General features: G+C 41.1%; 1 protein-coding gene across 4 annotated transcripts in view; it reads right to left on the bottom strand.

Annotated features, from left to right (window-relative positions):
• SHANK2 (SH3 and multiple ankyrin repeat domains 2) overlaps window positions 1-19,830 on the bottom strand; it is a 613,416-nt gene that overhangs the window by 472,352 nt on the left and 121,234 nt on the right. For all 4 annotated transcript variants that reach the window (XM_073347891.1, XM_073347893.1, XM_073347892.1 and 1 more), the window contains 6 exons: window positions 17,705-17,908; window positions 14,402-14,473; window positions 13,309-13,417; window positions 12,860-13,011; window positions 11,134-11,301; window positions 3,420-3,536 (listed from right to left, as the gene is read on the bottom strand). In XM_073347891.1, the coding sequence (XP_073203992.1) occupies window positions 3,420-3,536; window positions 11,134-11,301; window positions 12,860-13,011; window positions 13,309-13,417; window positions 14,402-14,473; window positions 17,705-17,908 (822 nt within the window). The remainder of the gene's footprint in view (window positions 1-3,419; window positions 3,537-11,133; window positions 11,302-12,859; window positions 13,012-13,308; window positions 13,418-14,401; window positions 14,474-17,704; window positions 17,909-19,830) is intronic.

Genomic DNA, 19,830 nt, shown 5'->3' on the forward strand with positions numbered 1-19,830 from the left:
AAACAACATCATGCCTTCTCAGGAGGAAGCTGCGTGGAAGATGATGAAAAGAACATGTCTGAACATGCAGGATCTTCAGGTTGGTAAACTTTTTTATTTCGTACTTCTTTCTTGCCTGTCTTCCTTCTGGACTATACTTGAATTCTCATGTTTGAGCAAAAAATATAGTTGTTACAGTGTGGTACTACCATTTTAGATGCAGCTGTGATAAAAAAATAAAGAGCTGAAACAGGCAGATCTTCCTTTTACAATTTCACCTTTAAAGTAGCAGTGTTAGTGAATGCAATGAGTAATACTAAACGAGCAATATGGTAATAATAATTAAATAACTGCATTGACTTATTTTGTTTATGAGAATCCATCCTCAACATACAGGATTCTGAAGACTATCCACCTTCAAGATCACTACAATTTTCTATAGTTTCAGAGTTATCTGCCAATGATAGCATTTCAGTCACATCCTGTATGTCACATAGCCACAGTACATCACCTGTATCAAAAAGAAAAAAAAACTCTATCATCCACAAACAACCACAGATAAGTTTGTGATAAGAACCAGCCGATTACAAAAAGAGGTAATGGATGAAAAAATTGCCCGGTTTGTTTATGCAACAAACTCTCCTTTCCGTATGATTGAGAACCCACACTTCATTAACATGGTTAAGTCATTAAGACCAGGATACAGTCTACCCAACAGAGCAGATGTCGCAGGCAAACTGCTGGATAAAGTGTATGAAAGAGAAAATGAGCAGTGTGCAAAAGATCTAGAGGCTAAAATTGTTAACCTCAGTCTTGATGGGTGGAGCAATGTCCACAGTGATCCTGTTGTACGTGCTTGTGTGACAACAGAAGAAGGGAATGTCTTCCTTACAGAAACAATTGAAACATCAGAAAATGCACACACAGCAGAATACTTACAAGACGTAGCAGTAAAAGCTAAACAAACTGTGAAAAAAAATTCAAATGTCTAGTACGCAGCTTGGTCACAGACACTGCTGCAAATGTATCAAAGATGAGAAGAAATTTAGAAGAGAGTGAAGAGAGTCTCAAGCTAATAACCTATGGTTGCAGTGCTCATTTGATGCACCTCCTAGCCAAAGACTTCAGTGTTCCAGAAATAACGGCTAATGTTGTTGAAATTGCAAAATACTTCCGTAACAACCACTTTGCAGCAGCTGCTCTGAGAAAAGTGGGAGGAACCAAGCTAAGTCTCCCACAAAACATGCGATGGAACTCAGTAGTGGACTGTTTTGAGCACTGTATCAAGAACTGGCCTAATCTGATGACAGTTTGTGAACAAAATCATGAAAAAAATAGATGGCACCGTCACAGCCAAAGTTCTCAACATTGGGCTTAAGAGAAATGTTGAACACATGCTGAGTACCCTGAAGCCTATTTCTGTAGCCTTGAACAAAATGCAGGGAAACAGCTCTTTTATTGCTGACGCTGTTGAAATTTGGAAGGAACTGAGTGAGATCTTAAAAAGAGAAATATGCAATGACAGAGTTAAATTACAAGCATTAAAAAAACCAACGGAACAAGCACTATCTCCAGCTCATTTTCTTGCAAATATTCTCAATACTCAGTACCAGGGTCAAACCTTAACTGCTGAAGAAGAGGAGTTGGCTATGACCCGGACATCCAGCAATCATCCCTCCATAATGCTAACTACAATAAACTTCAGAACTAACGGTGAACCATTCAATAAATACAGGAACTCCTCACTTAACATTGTAGTTATGTTCCTGAAAAATGCGACTTTAAGTGAAAAGATGTTAAGTGAGTCCAATTTCCCCATAAGAATTAATGTAAATGGGGGGGGTTAGGCTCTAGGGAAATTTTTTTTTGCCAGACAAAAGGCATTATACACATTTTAAACAATTTTAAACAAGCAATTTAATACTACAATCATTGCTGAGTATGAAGCTTGGTTGAGGTGGTGGAGTCAGAGTGTGGAAGAGGGTGAATTGTCTGGCTGCTCCTCTTTGCTGAACTTTCTGAACTCAAAAAAACACATCTAGAGATTGTTGTTTTGCTTTCCTTTTTTTTTTCTTGGTAAATTTCTTTATAGCAAGTCATTAGATGACCAACTCCCCTAATCACTTTGGAGCTGCGTTCTCTGGTAGGATTGTCATCACTCAGGATTTGTAAGCCAGCTTCAATCATTTGGAAAGCTTCAGAAAGCTTAGGGGGTCTTCCAAGAGGGTCCCCACATCTGTACCCCAGAGTGCAGAGTGGGGAAGGAACCCTGACATGGTGGCAGAGCAGTGGGATCATTTTGGACCAAAAGCACAATAGGATTTTAAAAGGACATTTTTTTTTTACCCTTTTGTCTGCTTGGAAAGCAGGGAGGTTGTTTTTTTTTAAGCTGTGAGCAGCTGGAGTTTATTTTTTTTCTCTGCCTGAGGGCAGGGTAGTTAACTTCCTGCAGGGGAATTCACAAGTGGCAGTCAAATTTCAATGGGTTGGTTCTTCTACTTCTTGGCCGTCTTCTTCCATTGCTCTCATCACCTCGAGTTGCATCAGATCTTCATTTGTTGGCTCTTCTCCGTGTGATTGCAGAAGTTGTGTAACATCAGCTTCTTCCACCTCATCAAAACCTTTCTTGGCCAAGCAGAGGATATCTTTCTTCATAGCGGGGACAACATCTTTAAATCCTATTAAGTCACTGGAGATAATGAGGCAGGCAAGGAGGCTGTAGATGCTGTAGGCTAGGAGAAGCCCTTTGCGCAGCAGCAGCTTCCCCTACTCGGCAAGCACCAGGGGCGGGGGGCTCAACCCTCAGCCCGCCCACTCCACCCCTTCCCTCAAGCCCCCACCTTTGACCCGCCTGTTCTCCCCCCCACACCTCATCCTCCTTTACTTCGCAGGCTGCTTCCTCACTCCTCCTTCCCCTCCCTCCCTCCTGAACGCTGCAAGCCAGCTGATTGCCATGGGCAGGAGGCAGGGGAGGGAGGGGGAGCCTGCTCGCCAAGTCCTCACTCCTACCCCTTTCTTCCTGCCTCCTAAACGCGGCAAGCCAGCTGATTGCCGCAGGCAGGAGGCCGGGGCGGGGAGGAGCATAGGGAGGCTGCCTGCAGTGGAGAAAGCAGGCAGCCAAATAATGTAAGAGTGGAGCATTGCTCAACTTTAAACGCCCATGTTCCCTAATTGATCAGCAACGTAACAACGTTAACCAGGATGACTTTAAGCGAGGAGTTCCTGTATATGTTTGCTGATGATTTTTTAAAGAAAGTCACACCAGTGAACTGGTGGAAGTCACTTTGGAATGAAAATTGTTTCATAAATGCAAGATTTTCCACAGGAAGAAAATTTCAGTTCCAGTTCTACTCTAATTCGTACATTTCATGAAAGATTTTTTTAAAAAAACTCCCAAAAAAGACACAGAAATACAAAGCTATAGAAGAATAATAACTAACCTGGTTATAAAGAGCACAAATATGCAATGCTGTATTTCCTGAGGCATTCTGTGCTCCCATATCTGCTCCATAAAAAAGTAAGTGTTCTAAATGCTGGACATGTCCATATCGGCAAGCCTATAAAGACATAAATTTAACATTTTGATTACTATATAGTCTTACTGTATCAGATAAATATCCCAATTACACATTTCTTCATCCAAGAATATGCTACATCCTTATAGCCTAATTCTCAGTTATTCTGTATGATTCTAGAGTACCAGTAGGAACACCGAGAGACACCACCTCCATCATTCCCCTCCTTTATTTCTCCCTCCTAAGGTCCACCTTGTAATAACCCTCCTTTCAGTACAGCAGCATTTGGTACAGTTCTGGCCCTCCCCAGAGAGTGCTTCTATATCTGATGAAGCCAGTCATTACCAAGGGACACATTTCCTTCTCCAACAGCTGAGACTGCTGTCTCTGCAGTGTTGCTATGTTTACCACAGGAAGGGTTCAGGACTCACACTTGGATGCTGTGCACAGCAGCTGACACTAGGTGCCTCGGTTGGCTCCAAAAAAAAAACACTTTAAAATGGAAGTAAGATTTGAAACGAAAATAATATTTGATATAGTAAATATGAAATTGAGCAAGTTAAGGGTCTGATCCACCTCCCATTGAAGTCAATGGAAAAAACTCCCACTAACTTCAATAGAGGCCTAATTGGGGCATAAGGTCCAGATCTTGTAAAAAACGTATACATGTGCTCGAGTTTGCACATTAAAGTGGAAATCAATGGGAGTCCTTATGTGCATAAAGTTAAACGTGTTTCTTAAGAATTTGGAGGATAACAGTCTAAGATACAATAAAATAAATAGTTCTAAATTATGTACCTACCAACATGTGCTTGTTACTCCTATTAATGCAGTGGGAACTATATACAACAGAACAAAGACAAAATATTCATTTACCTGCAAAAATTATGATTAAAAACCATGAGCCAGTAAATTAGCATGCTGCATATTTGACTGAAAAACATTTATTTTCTGTTTATAGGCTCTAGAGTAGAAAATCAAGCTTTTTTTGGAAAGGTGACACTAGATTGCACTGAAGATGATCTGATTTCTGAACACTGCTTTTAAAGAGTGAAGATATATTGGGGAATTAAATTAGCCGAAGTACTGTAAGTCAATGATTTTTCACGACATTGTTTCCTTCTGAGTATCTTCCTCTGATCTGTGAGCACAAGAGCTATAAGAGTGTACTTCAGAAATATGTATTGTATAAAGAAGAATAAAAATCATTACAAAACATAACTCAGTAAAAGATGATTGAGATTCAACAATAACTGCAGAGGTCCTGCATACAGAGGGTCTGACTTTGATCCAAAGAGAGAAAACCTGTGAATTATTTGGCCAGACACACTGCCCAAACTTCAAATACTGAATAGGTGAAATTAATTGTTCATTGAATGAGACCATGAATTAATCTGGTGAACAATTTTCATTAATGAATAAATCTGAGGGGAAAAAAATCACAGTATTTCTATCTATCAATCTTAGTGACTTATCTGGCTCCCACTACCATAATACATGAATGTCTCAGAATCTTTAATGTAGTGATTCTCTTCCCTGTAAGGTAGGGAAGTGCTATTATCCCCATTTTACAGATGGGGAACTGAGGATAATGAACCTGTCCCACATCACTCAGTTATCCTATGGCAGAGCAGGGAGTGAAGCCAGGTTTTCCAAGTCCCAGGCTAGTGCCCTAACTAGTGGACCATTATTCTCGTCTCTGGTCACAGACCATTCACAAGCAGAAGGGGGGGACGGGACAATATTTGTTAAATAGTTTACTCATTATGAATTATTTGCCCAAGTAGAGGGGGGAAAAATAGATTCAATGAAAATAGAACAGGAAAGATTTATTCTAAAATCTTTCTAAAATCTCTAAAATAATATCCATCAGAAAGATATTATTCACCAAGGAGCAAATGGAACAGCCATATAGGATGCCCAAATCTATCACTGCAAAATGATAATGTATATTTGTGTTCGGAAGTACAGTTTAGATTAGAATAGACAGATACTGAGTTCCAGAATTCAGATGCCTGCATCTCCAATAGTCAGCCAGCTAGTCAGTGCAGGCATGCAAAGGACTAAAATGTTGGAATCTCAGGTTTCTAATCCCAATTTTTCTATTGACTCACTACATGATCTTGGGCAAATCACTCCATCTCTGGGCTAAAATCAGCCCTGAAACAAGGGGACAGCTCCCATTTAAGCAACCAGGAAATATGACTGTTCATGCTAGAGCTGAATTTAGCCCTTTGTGTCTGTCTGCTAATCAGTAAAATGAGGCTAATAATGCTACCCTACCTGTAAGTGTTTCCACGGACTGCTGTGGCTCCCTCTGATGTCACGTAATGGTATGCAGGAGTCTTTGCCTCTAGGACCCCCTGTTGATCTGCTGTTTGGCACTGTGATTTGCCTGTTCTGTCCACAGTTTATCCTTCCAGCTAAATTGTGTCTAATCCAGACCTCTTCTGAGGTAATAAAAGTCCAACTAAGTGCATCATCTCATCTAGATATTTGCCTAGTTTTACAACAGGGCTACATAAAAAGCACTAACAAAGTCAGTGAGGTGTGAGGTTTTCTGCAGGAGTGGTGGGTGAAATTCTGTGGCCTGCATTGTGCAGGAGGTCAGACTAGATGATCATAATGGTCCCTTCTGACCTAAATATCTATGAATCTATGAATCAGTACAAACTAAAATTTCATACAGACAATAACTTGTTTATATTGTTCTATATACTATACACTGAAAGGTAAATCTAAAAGTCTAAATGTCCCAATGAAGAGATCCTTTCACCCTTCTCAGGCTACTCCTCAACCTGCCCTCTGGTGTCAGTCCTCAGCCCCTCCCCACCTCAGCTCAACAGTCCTTGTGCTGGGAAGAGGGTTATGCCCTTCCTTAGGGCTACTAGAGGAAACCCAGCCTCACCCTCTGGTCTGGTGGCCGACACAGAGACCCCATGTTAAGCAGCTAGGTCTGTTCTTTTAGATGTGCTGCTGTTTCCCTGGGCTACTTGCTACCTCCAAACCCCTTGTGCTGTTTCCCAGGAGCCTGTGGTTAATACAGCCTCTCCTCTGGTTCCCAGACCTCTCAGGCTTCTCCCTAGGTCCTCCCAGCTCCTTGTTCCTCCCCTGGAACACCGACCCACAGTGCTGCCTCCCTGGGCCTTTCCCCCTTTCCAGAAGCCAAAACAGGGACTAACTCCATCCTTGGGGTCCTCTTCAACTTGCCTTCAGCAGGCTCTACCCAGAGAGAGTGAGAAGTCTATCTCCTGTCTCATGGGTTTCCTTTCTCCTGAGTTCTCTCCTCTCTCTGTGTAGTCTTCCCTGACCCTTTCACAGCTGGGGTTTCTAAGGATAATTAAGCTGTCAGATCAGGATCAAATGATGGATAGTTGCTATATCACAAGCAGGGCTTAGCCCATCTCCCCTTAAAAGGCCACCCAGCCTGTGACACTACCTCTACGGGGTTCTGTGAAAATTAATCACTAGGGCCCAGATCCACAAAAGTATTGGGGGTTACAATGTTCATCATTGTGACGCCTAACTTTTAGGCACCTAAAAAATCACTGGAACTAAAATGGGAGCCACAAAGCCTGAATTAGGTTCCCTATACAATGTATGCGGAGAGATAGGCACCTAAGAATGTGATCCACAAAAGCCAGCATGCTAGGCAGAGAGCAGCCTTAACTAGCCAATGGGAGATGTTCATGAGAGAGATATGCTAAACCGCACCGTTCTCACAGAGTTAGGTGCTTAAGTTTGGGCTTCAGGAGACACCTATCTCTGCTTGCAATCCACAGCTGGGAACCCTTCTCCTGGAGGTGAGTGGCTTAGATGTCTATGCTGTTTCTTGCAAGATGAGTTAGGAACCTTCTTAACTCCACACAAAAGAGAAGGAGGAAATGCCACCTCTCTTATAACTTTTAGGTCAGTGGTTAGAGCACCCAGCCTAGGATGTGAGAGACCCAGGTTCAGTTTCCACCCTCTGCCTGATGGGGAGAAAAGATTTGAACAGGGGTCTCCCACCCACCCCCCAGCAGAGTGATCTAACCACTGGGCTATCAGATATTCTGATGTAGGTCAGCCTCAAGTTCTCCTGTTGAAGCTGTTCCACTTTCCATAAATAATTAATTAGTCATTGGAGCAAGAGGACTGGACCTCTCTCTCTCTCTCTCTCTCTCTCTGGATAAATACTAAAATAGTAATTGTGAGTTAAAGTGGAACAGCTTCAACAGGAGAAACTATGGCAGTCCCACAACAGAATATCTCATAGTCCAGTAGTTAGGGCACTCACCTGAGAGGGGAGACCCCAGTGCAAATCCTTTCTCCCCACCAGGCAGAGAAGGGAATTAAACCTAGGTTTCCCACATTGCAGATGAGTGTTCTACCACTAAAAGATATAAGGGAGGCAGCACCAAATCAGTTTTTGATGGGGTCTGATCCAGTGGGTGCACTGAGTGCATGCCTACTGGATCAGGCCCTGCAGGTGAGATAGGCATTCCCCCCTATCATCCCATGGTTGTGAATCCTGCTGGAGCTTAGGCAGGAGATAGGTATCCCAATGACTAGAGGGAGGCAGTAGTGCCCAGGCAAAAAGGCAGAAACATTGGTGCCTAGCGAACTTTTACAGTGAACATTTACGCACCAAGTGAATTTAGGATTTGATGGCAGCTGAGCAGTTTTGTGGATTGCAGTGGCTACTGGGACTGGGACTTAGGTGCCCAAATTAGGTACTTAATACCTTTGTGAATCTGGGCCTAAATGACTGTTCTACTAAATAAGTAGAAACCAAGCTGTGATTAATGACTTCTTTACTATCCTAAGTCACTTCACATCTCTCAGAAATGATAAGAGATGGGACAGCTTTATACTGCCATCTTTCACACGTCAGAGAGGGGTACTGACATTGTTGCTTTCTAAGCATGGATTGCTCAATTAACCCATAATCCAGATTTAAACTTCCTTGATTTATCTAGGATAAAAACCAAGAAGATGGTTTTGGAAAACACAGCCCCCTTTCAGTGAGAGAAATAATTACTATAAATGTATTAAGTTGGGTTTTCATACAGAGAGGATTCTTCTTTGTACTTCCAGAGATTGCTGGTGAGACCATTCTTTGAAAGAAAAGTTCCTCCCCATCACTGTCACCTAGACTTCTGAGGGAATTAAAGAAACACTTACCTACCTCCAATTCACCCCTCCCCCCAACCAACTATAATGGTGGTTAAACCCCTTTTACTTACTTCCTAATAGAAATGGACCCAAACAAATAACCAAGATACGAACACCCTGGAACACTGAAAAAGCGTTGATCCAAGTCCAAGCGTTGCAACTCATACCCACCTCCTACTAAGAAAAGAATTGTGTACTAAGAAAACTATGATGAAGGAAAAGTGAGCATCCTTCTTAGGTCAGAAAACCTGATTTGACATCCTAGGATATTTGCCCACGAACACATAGGCAGATATACCAGACCAATTCATTTTAGCAGTAACCAAGAAACTAATCCATATGGAAGACAGACTGAGAAAATAATTGCACCAAACATGGGAAACTGCTGGAATTTTCAAATATACTAGTGTACTGAGATGCTTCTGATGCATATCAGAAGAGGCTTCTAAAGTATCTCTGATACATTTCCATGGAAATCTTACTGCCTTTTTTTTTTTTAACTGTAATTCTTCCAAAACGTTATCCCCAGGCCACTGGTAATTCTGCATCTAAACCTTCCAAGAGTCCAAACTAGCAAGGCGGTGAGTGCCATCAGATCCAATTAATCTCAGTGAGAGGTAAATATGCTCAAGAACTCAGAGAATCAGGTATCAAGTGTGAAATTCAGCCCTGTGGAGAGGTTCAGCAAAAGGCCTATGTACCGTTTACAGCACTTCATCCAAGTTCCAGAGCATACAGAGGAAAGAAATTTTTGCTATAGTTTTTGCGCATGCACACATGCTCCCACACACACAGAGCTTCCTTCGTTTCTTGTCTCACAACTTTAACGATACAAAATGACCCAATATCTGATGCCATAACACAATCTGTGTGCAGCAATCCTTCCAATCCCTTTGCCTAGAGCAGTGGTTCTCAAACTGTGGGTCAGGACCCCAAAGTGGGTCATGACCCCATCTTAATGGGGTCGTTGGGGCTGATGTTAGACTTCCTGGGGTCCAGGGCCCAAGCTGGAGGCCCACCACCCGGGTTCCAAGACCGAGGCCCACTACCCAGGGCCTGAGACCGAGGGCTTCAGCCCTGGGTGGCAGGGCTCAGGTTACAACCCTCCCCTCCCCCCCCCCAGCCCCGCCTGGGGCTAAAGCCCTTGGGTTTGGGCTTCGGACCCCCCACCCGGGGTCGGGGATTTGGGATGGCTCAGTCTTCGGTCCGCCCTCCTCGGGTCATGTAGTAATTTTTGTTGTCAGAAGAGGGCCATGGTGCAATGAAGTTTGAGAGCCACTGGCCTAGAGACTAGACCCTCCTACAAGGAAACAGCAGCAATGCCAGATGTTATCGGTTTTATGCTGATCTCCTGTAAGCTACATACCTCCTTCTCTTAATACAGTGACTGCACTTAGAATGCCACAACCCACTGCTTCATTTCATGTACGTTAAGCACACTGCTGCTGCTAAATCCCTTATTTGAAGGTCTTAGAGGAAATTCAGAGCTATTAGGAGAACACATAGGAGAAGAGGCCTAAGAAAAAACAAGTCTCAGACAAAAAGCATCTTACCAAATCATATGGATTTCTATGCAGAAAGAGATACATAGGCTTCTGGAATACAGAGACAGGATGCCTATCATTTCCCAAAGAAAGACTCCTGGTTGTTGTTGCAAAGCTGAACAAGCTATACCTGAAAAATAATCATGGTACACCATTGTCTAGCTCAAGAGATCACCAGAACCTTAGGGCATACTGAGATTAAACAAGGCCCTAAATCACTCTCTTATGTGGACCAGGTGACAGCAAATGTATCTACCTACCAAATATTGAACACTACTTGAGCAGAGCAGTCAGGGAGACCCAGTTATGGAGAAATGGGAAATGTCACTTGAAACTTTTTATCTAGAGGAGAGGAAGCAAAACTCAAATTTTGAACTGGTTAGAGCGAACCAGTGAGAAACATCCTTCAGTACAGCACACTAAAGGATTCCAGATTCAGGACTTGTGTCCACATATTCATTATATTACCACCAATAACTAAGGTCAAGATATTTCTGGTATAAAGGAACAAGCAGCATGACCAAGAAAATAGAAAGTGGCATCTGCAAAAGAAAGATCTGGCAATATTTTTGCAGTGGGGCATTCCTAACAGAATGCTACAATGCAGACTTCCAAGAGTCCACTAAAGGGATGTGCAATACCAGCCAGCTGGAGCAGTAATTTGTGCAACTATCTCCATAGAAACTGTGAAGCTTGACTACTGCAAAACTCTAGTAGACAGGATATTTACTTTACTAACAGCAAATTCCATGGTACTAAACAAAACAAAAGAAAAAGAAATCCCTGCATATATAAATTAAATACCTTCCAATAAAAGATTTTACAGAGTCCCACACAATACGCAAAATCCTGGAAAAGCAATCTGTTGAGCAGGCATATTTCCTGACCTCACAGTCCCGCAGCTGTAAATATAAAATCTAATGAAGAGTAATCTTTCATACCTGATGAATCTCTTGCCATCCATTTTCGTCTTTGCAGCTGACTGTAGCATGTTCATGAAGTAAAAGTTCACAACAATAAGGGTCTCCTCCTACTACCGCGGTGTGGTATAGTGGTGTCAATCCACAGCTGTCCTTGTAGTTAGGAGATGCTCCAAGCTCTAAAAGGGTCTACAAGTAATTATAAATGGTGGACATGTCTGAGCAAATAACCGAAGGGCTCTCTGTATATTTATACCTTTCCAAAGTGCTGTTTAGGAGGTGGCATTTTTTGTTCCTGTTCTACAAGTTGGCTGAATGGGCTGAAGTACAGACAGCCTCAGAATAGCTGTGGCACAGTGCCAAAGGTCCATGGTAATTCAGGCAATTGGTGCACTCTGTGAAGTCCTAGAGTTGGTACTCAGGGGATCTGCAGGTGACAGAATGAGTAGCAAAGACTGCCCACTACCCATCCTGTTATCGAGTTGAAAAATTGGGTGTTTTAATAAAGTTGTGGCTTTTGGCCACTCTTCAATTGCAGCGTGCCTTACCAAAAACATTGTGTAATTTGAAATCATGTCCAGAAGGAAGTAATGGAATTTCATAAACACAAGATTTAATCTAGAATGTCAAAATAATCAACAATACCAGTTAGAGCGGGAAGAAAAAACAAAGGGGCCAGTATTAAAAAGATAAAATGTATGATTCATGCTATTGGCATTCACTTTCAAAGACAGATCATAGAATATCAGGGTTGGAAGGGACCTCAGGAGGTCATCTAGTCCAACCCCCTGCTCAAAGCAGGACCAATCCCCAATTAAATCATCCCAGCCAGGGCTTTGTCAAGCCTGACCTTAAAAACTTCTAAGGAAGGAGATTCTACCACCTCCCTAGGTAACGCATTCCAGTGTTTCACCACCCTCCTAGTGAAAAAGTTTTTCCTAATATCCAACCTAAACCTCCCCCACTGCAACTTGAGACCATTACTCCTTGTCCTGTCCTCTTCTACCACTGAGAATAGTCTAGAACCATCCTCTCTGGAACCACCTCTCAGGTAGTTGAAAGCAGCTATCAAATCCCCCCTCATTCTTCTCTTCTGCAGACTAAACAATCCCAGTTCCCTCAGCCTCTCCTCATAAGTCATGTGTTCCAGACCCCTAATCATTTTTGTTGCCCTTCGCAACATTTAAACAGCATTTCCTGCAGACAGATCTTACACTATTTATCAGTGCACAAGATTAAGGCCATGTTTACACTACCACTTATGTCAGCAAAATTTATATCACTCGGGGTGAAAAAAAACACACCCCTCAGAGACACAAGTTTCACCAGCATAAGTGATAGTGTGCACAGCACTATGTCAGTGGGAGAGCTTCTCCTGCCACGTAGTTACCAATGCTCATTGAGGGTGGTTAAATTATGTCGACCAGAGAGCTCTCTCTCATCAGCATAGAGCAGTTTCATGAGGGACCTTATAGCGGCGCAACTGTATTGATACAGATGTGCCACTGTAAGGTCTCTAGTGTTAACATAAATTATGTTTCAGAAGTGATGGTGAAACAGACGCTTCTGAAATGAAAGGGCCCTTTGTTGAATGCAAATCCTGAAAGTCAAAAGCCTAGGGTAAATACTTAAGCAACCACAGATTAAAAGATCCATTAAGGACAATATGATAATTAACTCCAAAGCATTTTCCTTTATATATTGTTCTGTATAAAATAATGCATAATGTGGCTCTGAGAGAATTTACCTTGAGGGTTACTTGGTTCTTGGCTCTAGCTGCTTTGTGCAGAGCTGTCATTCCATCTTTCGCTCTGAAATCTAAATGTGCCCCTCCATTTTTCAGAGTTTTAATCACTTCTACAGTATTATCATGCTGAGCTGCCAAAGTTAGAGGAGTTTCTAAAGACAAAAAGAATATAATGTGTGAGAAAAATACAAGCAACTTTAACCAAAAAAAGTATTTACAAATATTTCAAAAAATATTTTAATTGTTAGATTTTAAGTATAAAACAGATGAAACACTGCCTTAGGAATAGCATAAACTATCAACTTACTTCCTTCATATATTGGAACTATAGGTTTTGCTAAGACCGAGCCTTTAAAGGGCAATAGATTCAGCGGGTAGAATTTGGTTTTGTTTATACAGTAAAACCAGAATGTGTACCACTTTATGCATTGATTTCATTAATCTCTTACCTCCACTCTCTAGGTCATGGTAGTTGGGGTCCAGTCCCCGATCCAACATCTTTGTGATTTTTTCCACTGAGAGATGATGAACATGATCCATAAATTTTCTCAAATTAGCCTGAAAGAAAGAGTGACGACTGAAAAGTCCTCAGATCGTACGAAGAATATTCCAGTTACGACTAAGATCTTCAGCTGGTATAATCTCCATAGCTCCATTGACCTTAATAGAACAGTGCCAATTTACACTAGTTGAGGATCTCTGGCCCTAAAATGGTACTCAATCAGAGCATAGATTCTATGGAATGCAATGGTCAAAATTAAAAACAAGAATATGCTGCTTACAACATTCAGGAAAAAAATTACTAGAAGTCCTATTCATAAAGAAATCAGACTGATAAGATGGAGATCATAATTAATCCGACCTGTAAGGGTCTCTGAAGATATGTATGTCAGTATTTATAAAACTGGTGATGTACTGAAAACTTGCTGGGTTTATATAAAGTTCATATAAAATTACTTGTAAATTTATGGCAAAGTCAAACATAGGAAATATACTGTTAGAAAAATTCTCAAATTGTAGTCACTGGACTACTAGCCACTCATGGATGTTTACTGGTGGTCTGCAGACTGCTCAGCTGGTCACCCGAAGCAGATCTCCCCCTAATTTTCCAGTGCTAAATTACATACTTTTCTAAATATTCCTTTTCCACTTAAGCAATTGCCTTAGTTGTTGCAAAGATGCTTCACATTCTACAGTCAGTTGTGAGAGGGGAGGCATTCACAAGACAACTTCTGTTTAGATGTGGTCTACATGAAGAAGTCTGAGAATCCCTGGTGTATTGAATATAAAATCCAAGTCCTTCAGGCTTTACTCACATAAGCAGTTCCTTGACTTCAGTGGGACTATTCACATGAACAGAGATCTGCAAGATCAATGTTAGAACTATCCAGGCTGCACTCTGTATGTATTTTTTAGACTGTCATTAGAATCAAAGGATTCTAATCAGAGAGTCATTGTGCATCTGATGTTAGTACTTTTCCTGCCAGATACTATCTTTCAGAAAATGGATGCTCTCCCTTATCACCAGTAAATTGGACATACCTTTGTATGAAGCTTGGCCAGCTGTTTTTCATCAAGATTTAATTGCTTATACACTCTCTTCTTGTACCGAAACTGATAGGGAAACAAAGAGATTAAGTCAAAATTTCATATTTTATTTAATAGTGAAAAAGATCAGAAATTATCAGAATGTGGCATCTGTTAACAGTCATGTAGATTTGGGCAAACTTCAAAAAAGGGCTTGGGAGTACAGTTTAAATAAACAAATAATTAAATAAACCCCAAAATGTTAGAATGCTTAGAACCATACTTTTGAAATTCTACAATCCTTATAAGCTAAGTTTATACTTGGTATAAGTATCCAGAAGTTAATGAAATTACATGAGGAATGAGTTTGGCCCCTTGCATCTACACAAATAAACTGGAAATACCATGTGAAGAGCTTTCCCCAAAGACATTTCAGCACTTTCACTTCCAGCCACAGACAGAAAAAGGAATTGCAGAGGTATGTGAAAATTTAAAACATGCATTTAAAAAAAAAAATCAGCAGAACATTTCTGAATCCTTACTCATAGGAGTAGTTCTGTGGATGTTAATGACACATCTGCTGTGAGTAAGGATTACTCATGTGCATAAGGGTTACAGGACTGACTTTGGTCCAGCTGAGGCCAGTTCTTATTCTGTTCTGACCAGTTTGCCTATTGCTAGAGCAGACAGATCAGCTGAAAATTCATGGGGTCACCATTACACCATGATACATATTTACCACTGATCTAGCACACCACAATTTATAGTTCATTAGAATGCTAAATGGCTCTTCTGTGATTAATTGACTTTCGTGTAAAATGTATTTTTAAACATAGATTTCACCCCCACCTTTCTTCTCACAAGGCTAGATGGTGGTATTTATGACACCTCCCTGCAAGGGGGCAGTGTGGAGCTGCAGTACCCCCGGACGAGAGGTGGGGAGATTGTGCTCCTTGCCCATTGTGGTGCATAATCTATTCCATCCTAATGAATGAAGTAGACTGTTTGCTCTGGTCTGTTGGCCTCACCCTGTACAACAGTGCAGGAGGGTCACGCCATGATCCAGGCAGTGTGAATGCCTCAAAACAATAAGCTTTTGCATGACATGCAATGTTGAGGAAGCGACTTGTGTGCCACTACACAAGGTCCCTTCACTATCTGGCCCATAATCTTTCTTGATTATGTCTGAAGTTCAAAGCCCCCTCTCTCTCCTCCCCCTTTTTAAAAAAAAATATTAGCTTTTCATGGAATTTCTGTCTCTTTGTGTTCATTAAGATTCTACTGTAACTACTGTTCATGCTCTCAACATGCTACAGTTTTCGGGGGGAGGGATAGCTCAGTGGTTTGAGCATTGGCCTGCTAAACCCAGGGTTGTGAGTTCAATCCTTGAGAGGGCCATTTAGGGATCTGGGGCAAAAATTGGGGATTGGTCCTGCTTTGAGCAGGGGTTTGGACTAGATGACCTCCTGAGGTCCCTTCCAACCCTGATATTCTATGATTCTCTGAACTGGTAAATACATGTTGTGAATAGAGACAAAAATAGATCTTTGTTTACTAGGTAGAATTCAAAGAGTGCCATGTATTTTTTGGATAGGGCCTGAATATCAGCTTTTCGGGTAGAACACTTTCATCCGTTACTTGCCATGTACTCGAATACTGCAGAGAAAAAGGATCCTTTCCCCATTTATTGCACATAGAGGAATTCTGCTGACAAATCCTCTACTGTTAAAACAGTACTGTAACAAGTGCACTGGCGAAAACAGTAGACTTAAATATAGTGATTATTTACTTTGTTCAGGGTTATAGCACAAACATCAGTGACTGACTCTCAGAATTCAACTGGTAGAGTAAGTAGGGCTCTGAATTCTCACTTCCATTAGTTTTACACCAGTGTAAATCTACTGATGTCAGACCTGCAAATTTCACTTATTTTTCCTGTCTACTATAGTTTTTTGGCCTTTCCTAGAGAGAAAGTTGAGCAATTACTGACTCAGTGTAGGAAGTATTACATATAAAATCAGAGAGTAATTTATGTGAGTTAGGGAATAGCCGAAATATTAAAACATTTCCAGATAATCTCCTGTTTCCCTAATTTTACTCAAAATTTAGATTACTCATACTAAGGGCTTGTCTGAGCAGTGAGGTAATGCACACTACTGGCAGGGATGGGAGGGTGATTTCTAAAACACACTGATGGGTAGTGGCATAATTGGTCCATGTAGAGCCTGCTAGTGTCCACTTAAGGTTCCCTAGGGCAGTGTTTTTGAAATGGTGGGTCCCACTCTGGGAGTTGTGACGCACTCAGGTTTGTCCCATATGCCAGGTTGCAATACCCACACCTGGGAGTCAAGCCAGCACCACAGGACAGGAGCTGTCATTGCAGGGTAAGTGTAGGGCATCCTTCCTCTCCAATCCCCTGTCTCCAGGTTCTCCCCTCCACATTAGTCCCATCATCCTCTAGAACTTTCCTACAACCCTCTAGTGGATCGGGACCCACCATATAGGAAACATTGCACTAGGGAATTTTTAATGTGCACCAGCAGGCTCTACATGGACCAATTAATGTGAATTCTGGATTTCACATGGCCCTTGCTATATGGTGCGCTACACAGTCATTTTTTCAACTAAAAATCCCAGTGTATCAATAATGAGCAAAATAGGTCAAGCAACTGGTTACTTGTTCTTTCATCTGGGAGAAACCATCAGCCCTTCCAGTCCTCTCACTCATCAGAGGGTGCCAGGATTTATATAGTCCCTTTTCCCAGAATGTCTTGCTTTATCTCAAGACTACATCTGGCTGTCCAGGAATGACATTTCCCAGCAACCCATCATTGCTAAGGGGAAAGAAAAGTTCCAGCATGCCCTACAACTGGAACTGCAGTCTGGTCCTTAAAGCATAGTTTAGCACCTTAGATTTCTCCATCAAATCATAAAAAGTGTTACCCTGAAATGTCTTTCTGTCAATCAGTGATCATGACTCCTGTTCTACTGGTATGCCTCCAGAGGAAAATTCTGGAACAGAGTAGTGCTGGCCCCACAGGTTTCTAGTATTAAAGGGCTGGTACATCCCACCACAGAAAGTCATTGAGCCTGATCCTTAACTTTTATGTGAGTAATGCATAAAATACCCCCGCTGAAACAAACAGCATTACTTGTGTGAGCAAGGCTTCAAGGTCAGCCCTTTGAACACTACTTCTTGAGTGTAATTCACATCCATTTAGAAACCTCAAATAAGATTTACTATATATACATATCATACATAAATAAAAATGTTTCAGATAGTAAAGCTTTAAAATTTTTACAGATGTATTAAAATACCTCTAAGGAGGGAACACCTTTATTCACTGGTTGTGGATATTCCCTAAGGAGTCGTTCCTCGTCCAAAAATTTCCCATCTCTCCCGTTGCTGGCAGGCTGAAACAGCCCATAATTCAGGACATCTTTCAAACTCTGATTCAAAGTGCATAAAATTCGTTGTTTTGCTACCCACACTGAAGCTTCAGGATTAAATCTAATGCATTTCTGTAAAGCCAAATAAAATAACACGTTACAAAACTTATGAGAGATTTATAAAGATCATTCTAAAGTAACAAAAAGCCACATAAGTAATATTGTGAGAGCCTGCAAAGAGTGCACAGAAATTAAATACAAATGCAATATAATATACACTTGCATATAAAGCAGAAAATTTTGCTCAGCCACAAGGCAAAATATTCCACAATACTTGGTATCTTTCATTTTCAGGCACATGTTCCCAATACCTTATCCAACTTTTTCTAGACAAAGAGGAAGAGAAGAAAGCATATAACTTGAGCTCAAAATGAATGAGATCAGCTATAACAAATTAAACGAATAAACTGTACTTGTCTGCATTTCCCTGCAAAAGAAGCTGCAAATCTACATTTAATTAAATTCTAAGACAAGGAACTGCATTAACAAGGAGATTAGATTTCAGACATCTGTTCCTTAACAACATCAAACACAGAGGTGCTATAAAAACATAGGGCATCCTGAGTTCTTTCTCAGACTTTAGAACTCATATCTTCTTTCACAGATCATGTGCGAGTACGCAACATCTCTTGGTACAACCCAGGGAAGGCAGGCTAATGGGACTTCAAGCACCCTTTCGATTTTGATTTTGTTTGGTGACCCGTGTAGCCTCCCGCATAATTTACATTTAAATTACAGCAGCCTGTCCTCAGCTGCCTTTGTGTGGCCGCAGTGATATGTGCAGTGGGCCCATCCTCTCACCTTGATATGCCCCTCCCTCCTTCTGCACTGGGGCTTGCAAAGAGCATGGCATAGGGCTGCTATGTCAGTCTCTCTCCTGGACAATTACAGTCTGTTCTGGTCCCCTTATGTTTCCCCAGCAGAATACAGGGGCTACTCTGGGGCCAAAAGAAGTACCCGCAACCCCAATAATATTTCAAATACAAGAAAAAAATCAAAATACACATAGCAGCCTTAACTGTGACCACAATATGAACTCAGCTTTTCAATATGTCATTAATTTCTGTTTAGGTCATTTCTGAAGATCTCTATGTTCTTAACAATTATATTCTTCAACTTGCATTTCTTCTATATGTAGATAGTAAGAACGGAACAGTACAGAAAAATACAAATTGACACCTTACAGGAAAAGGAAATGCTTTTTTTAATCTGACGTATCAACTTAATTTACAGCTTTCTATAGTACTCATCTTTGCAGATTCTGTAGGTTACATATTTTATAAATTCTCTAGAGATAAATCACTCATATGTAAAAAACTAAGCACTATGAATTTATTAATGATAAACATGTCAATACTTGACAAGATACCATGCAGTTCTGAAAGCATGAACCTCTGATTTCAAACATTTAACCAAATCATACAAATGGCTAAATCAAGTGCAAAATTTACCACTTTATAGGTTTATATGGCAATGTTTCTTTTCTAAATCAGTTTCTCCATTTGGGGGAAATAGTCCCATTAGTGCAAAACATTCTTGGATCCTGAGAGGCATGAAGGACTTTCAATTCTCCATTAATTTCACTGGGCATTGCAGGTGCTCAGCAGTCATCAGCATATCTCAAGATTTTGCCCTATAGAAATAGGAGTTACTAGCAGCGTCTCACCCTGTATATTATTTGTGTGGCAAGCTGACCTGCTCACAAATTCCAATTTAGGGGATTGCAATCAACGTTTGGCTCTGATTCTGCCAATTATTCCTCAAATTAAAGATCAGTTGACACTGATGATTAGGTATCCTCTATACATCTTTGTTGCCTGGCAAGAAATGTTCTAGCTAAGCTGCCACGATAGCATCACACAATCACCCATTTGCTGAAGGAATATGGTAGGCTTATGAATACTAGCTTAAATCCAGCTCTACAATGCTTTTTTTTCATGCGTGGATCATTGGGGATCACATCTCAGTTTATTTCTCTTTGTGACTGGTACAAA

Source organism: Lepidochelys kempii, chromosome 6, assembly GCF_965140265.1.
Source record: "Lepidochelys kempii isolate rLepKem1 chromosome 6, rLepKem1.hap2, whole genome shotgun sequence".
NCBI classification, from domain to species: Eukaryota; Metazoa; Chordata; order Testudines; family Cheloniidae; genus Lepidochelys; species Lepidochelys kempii.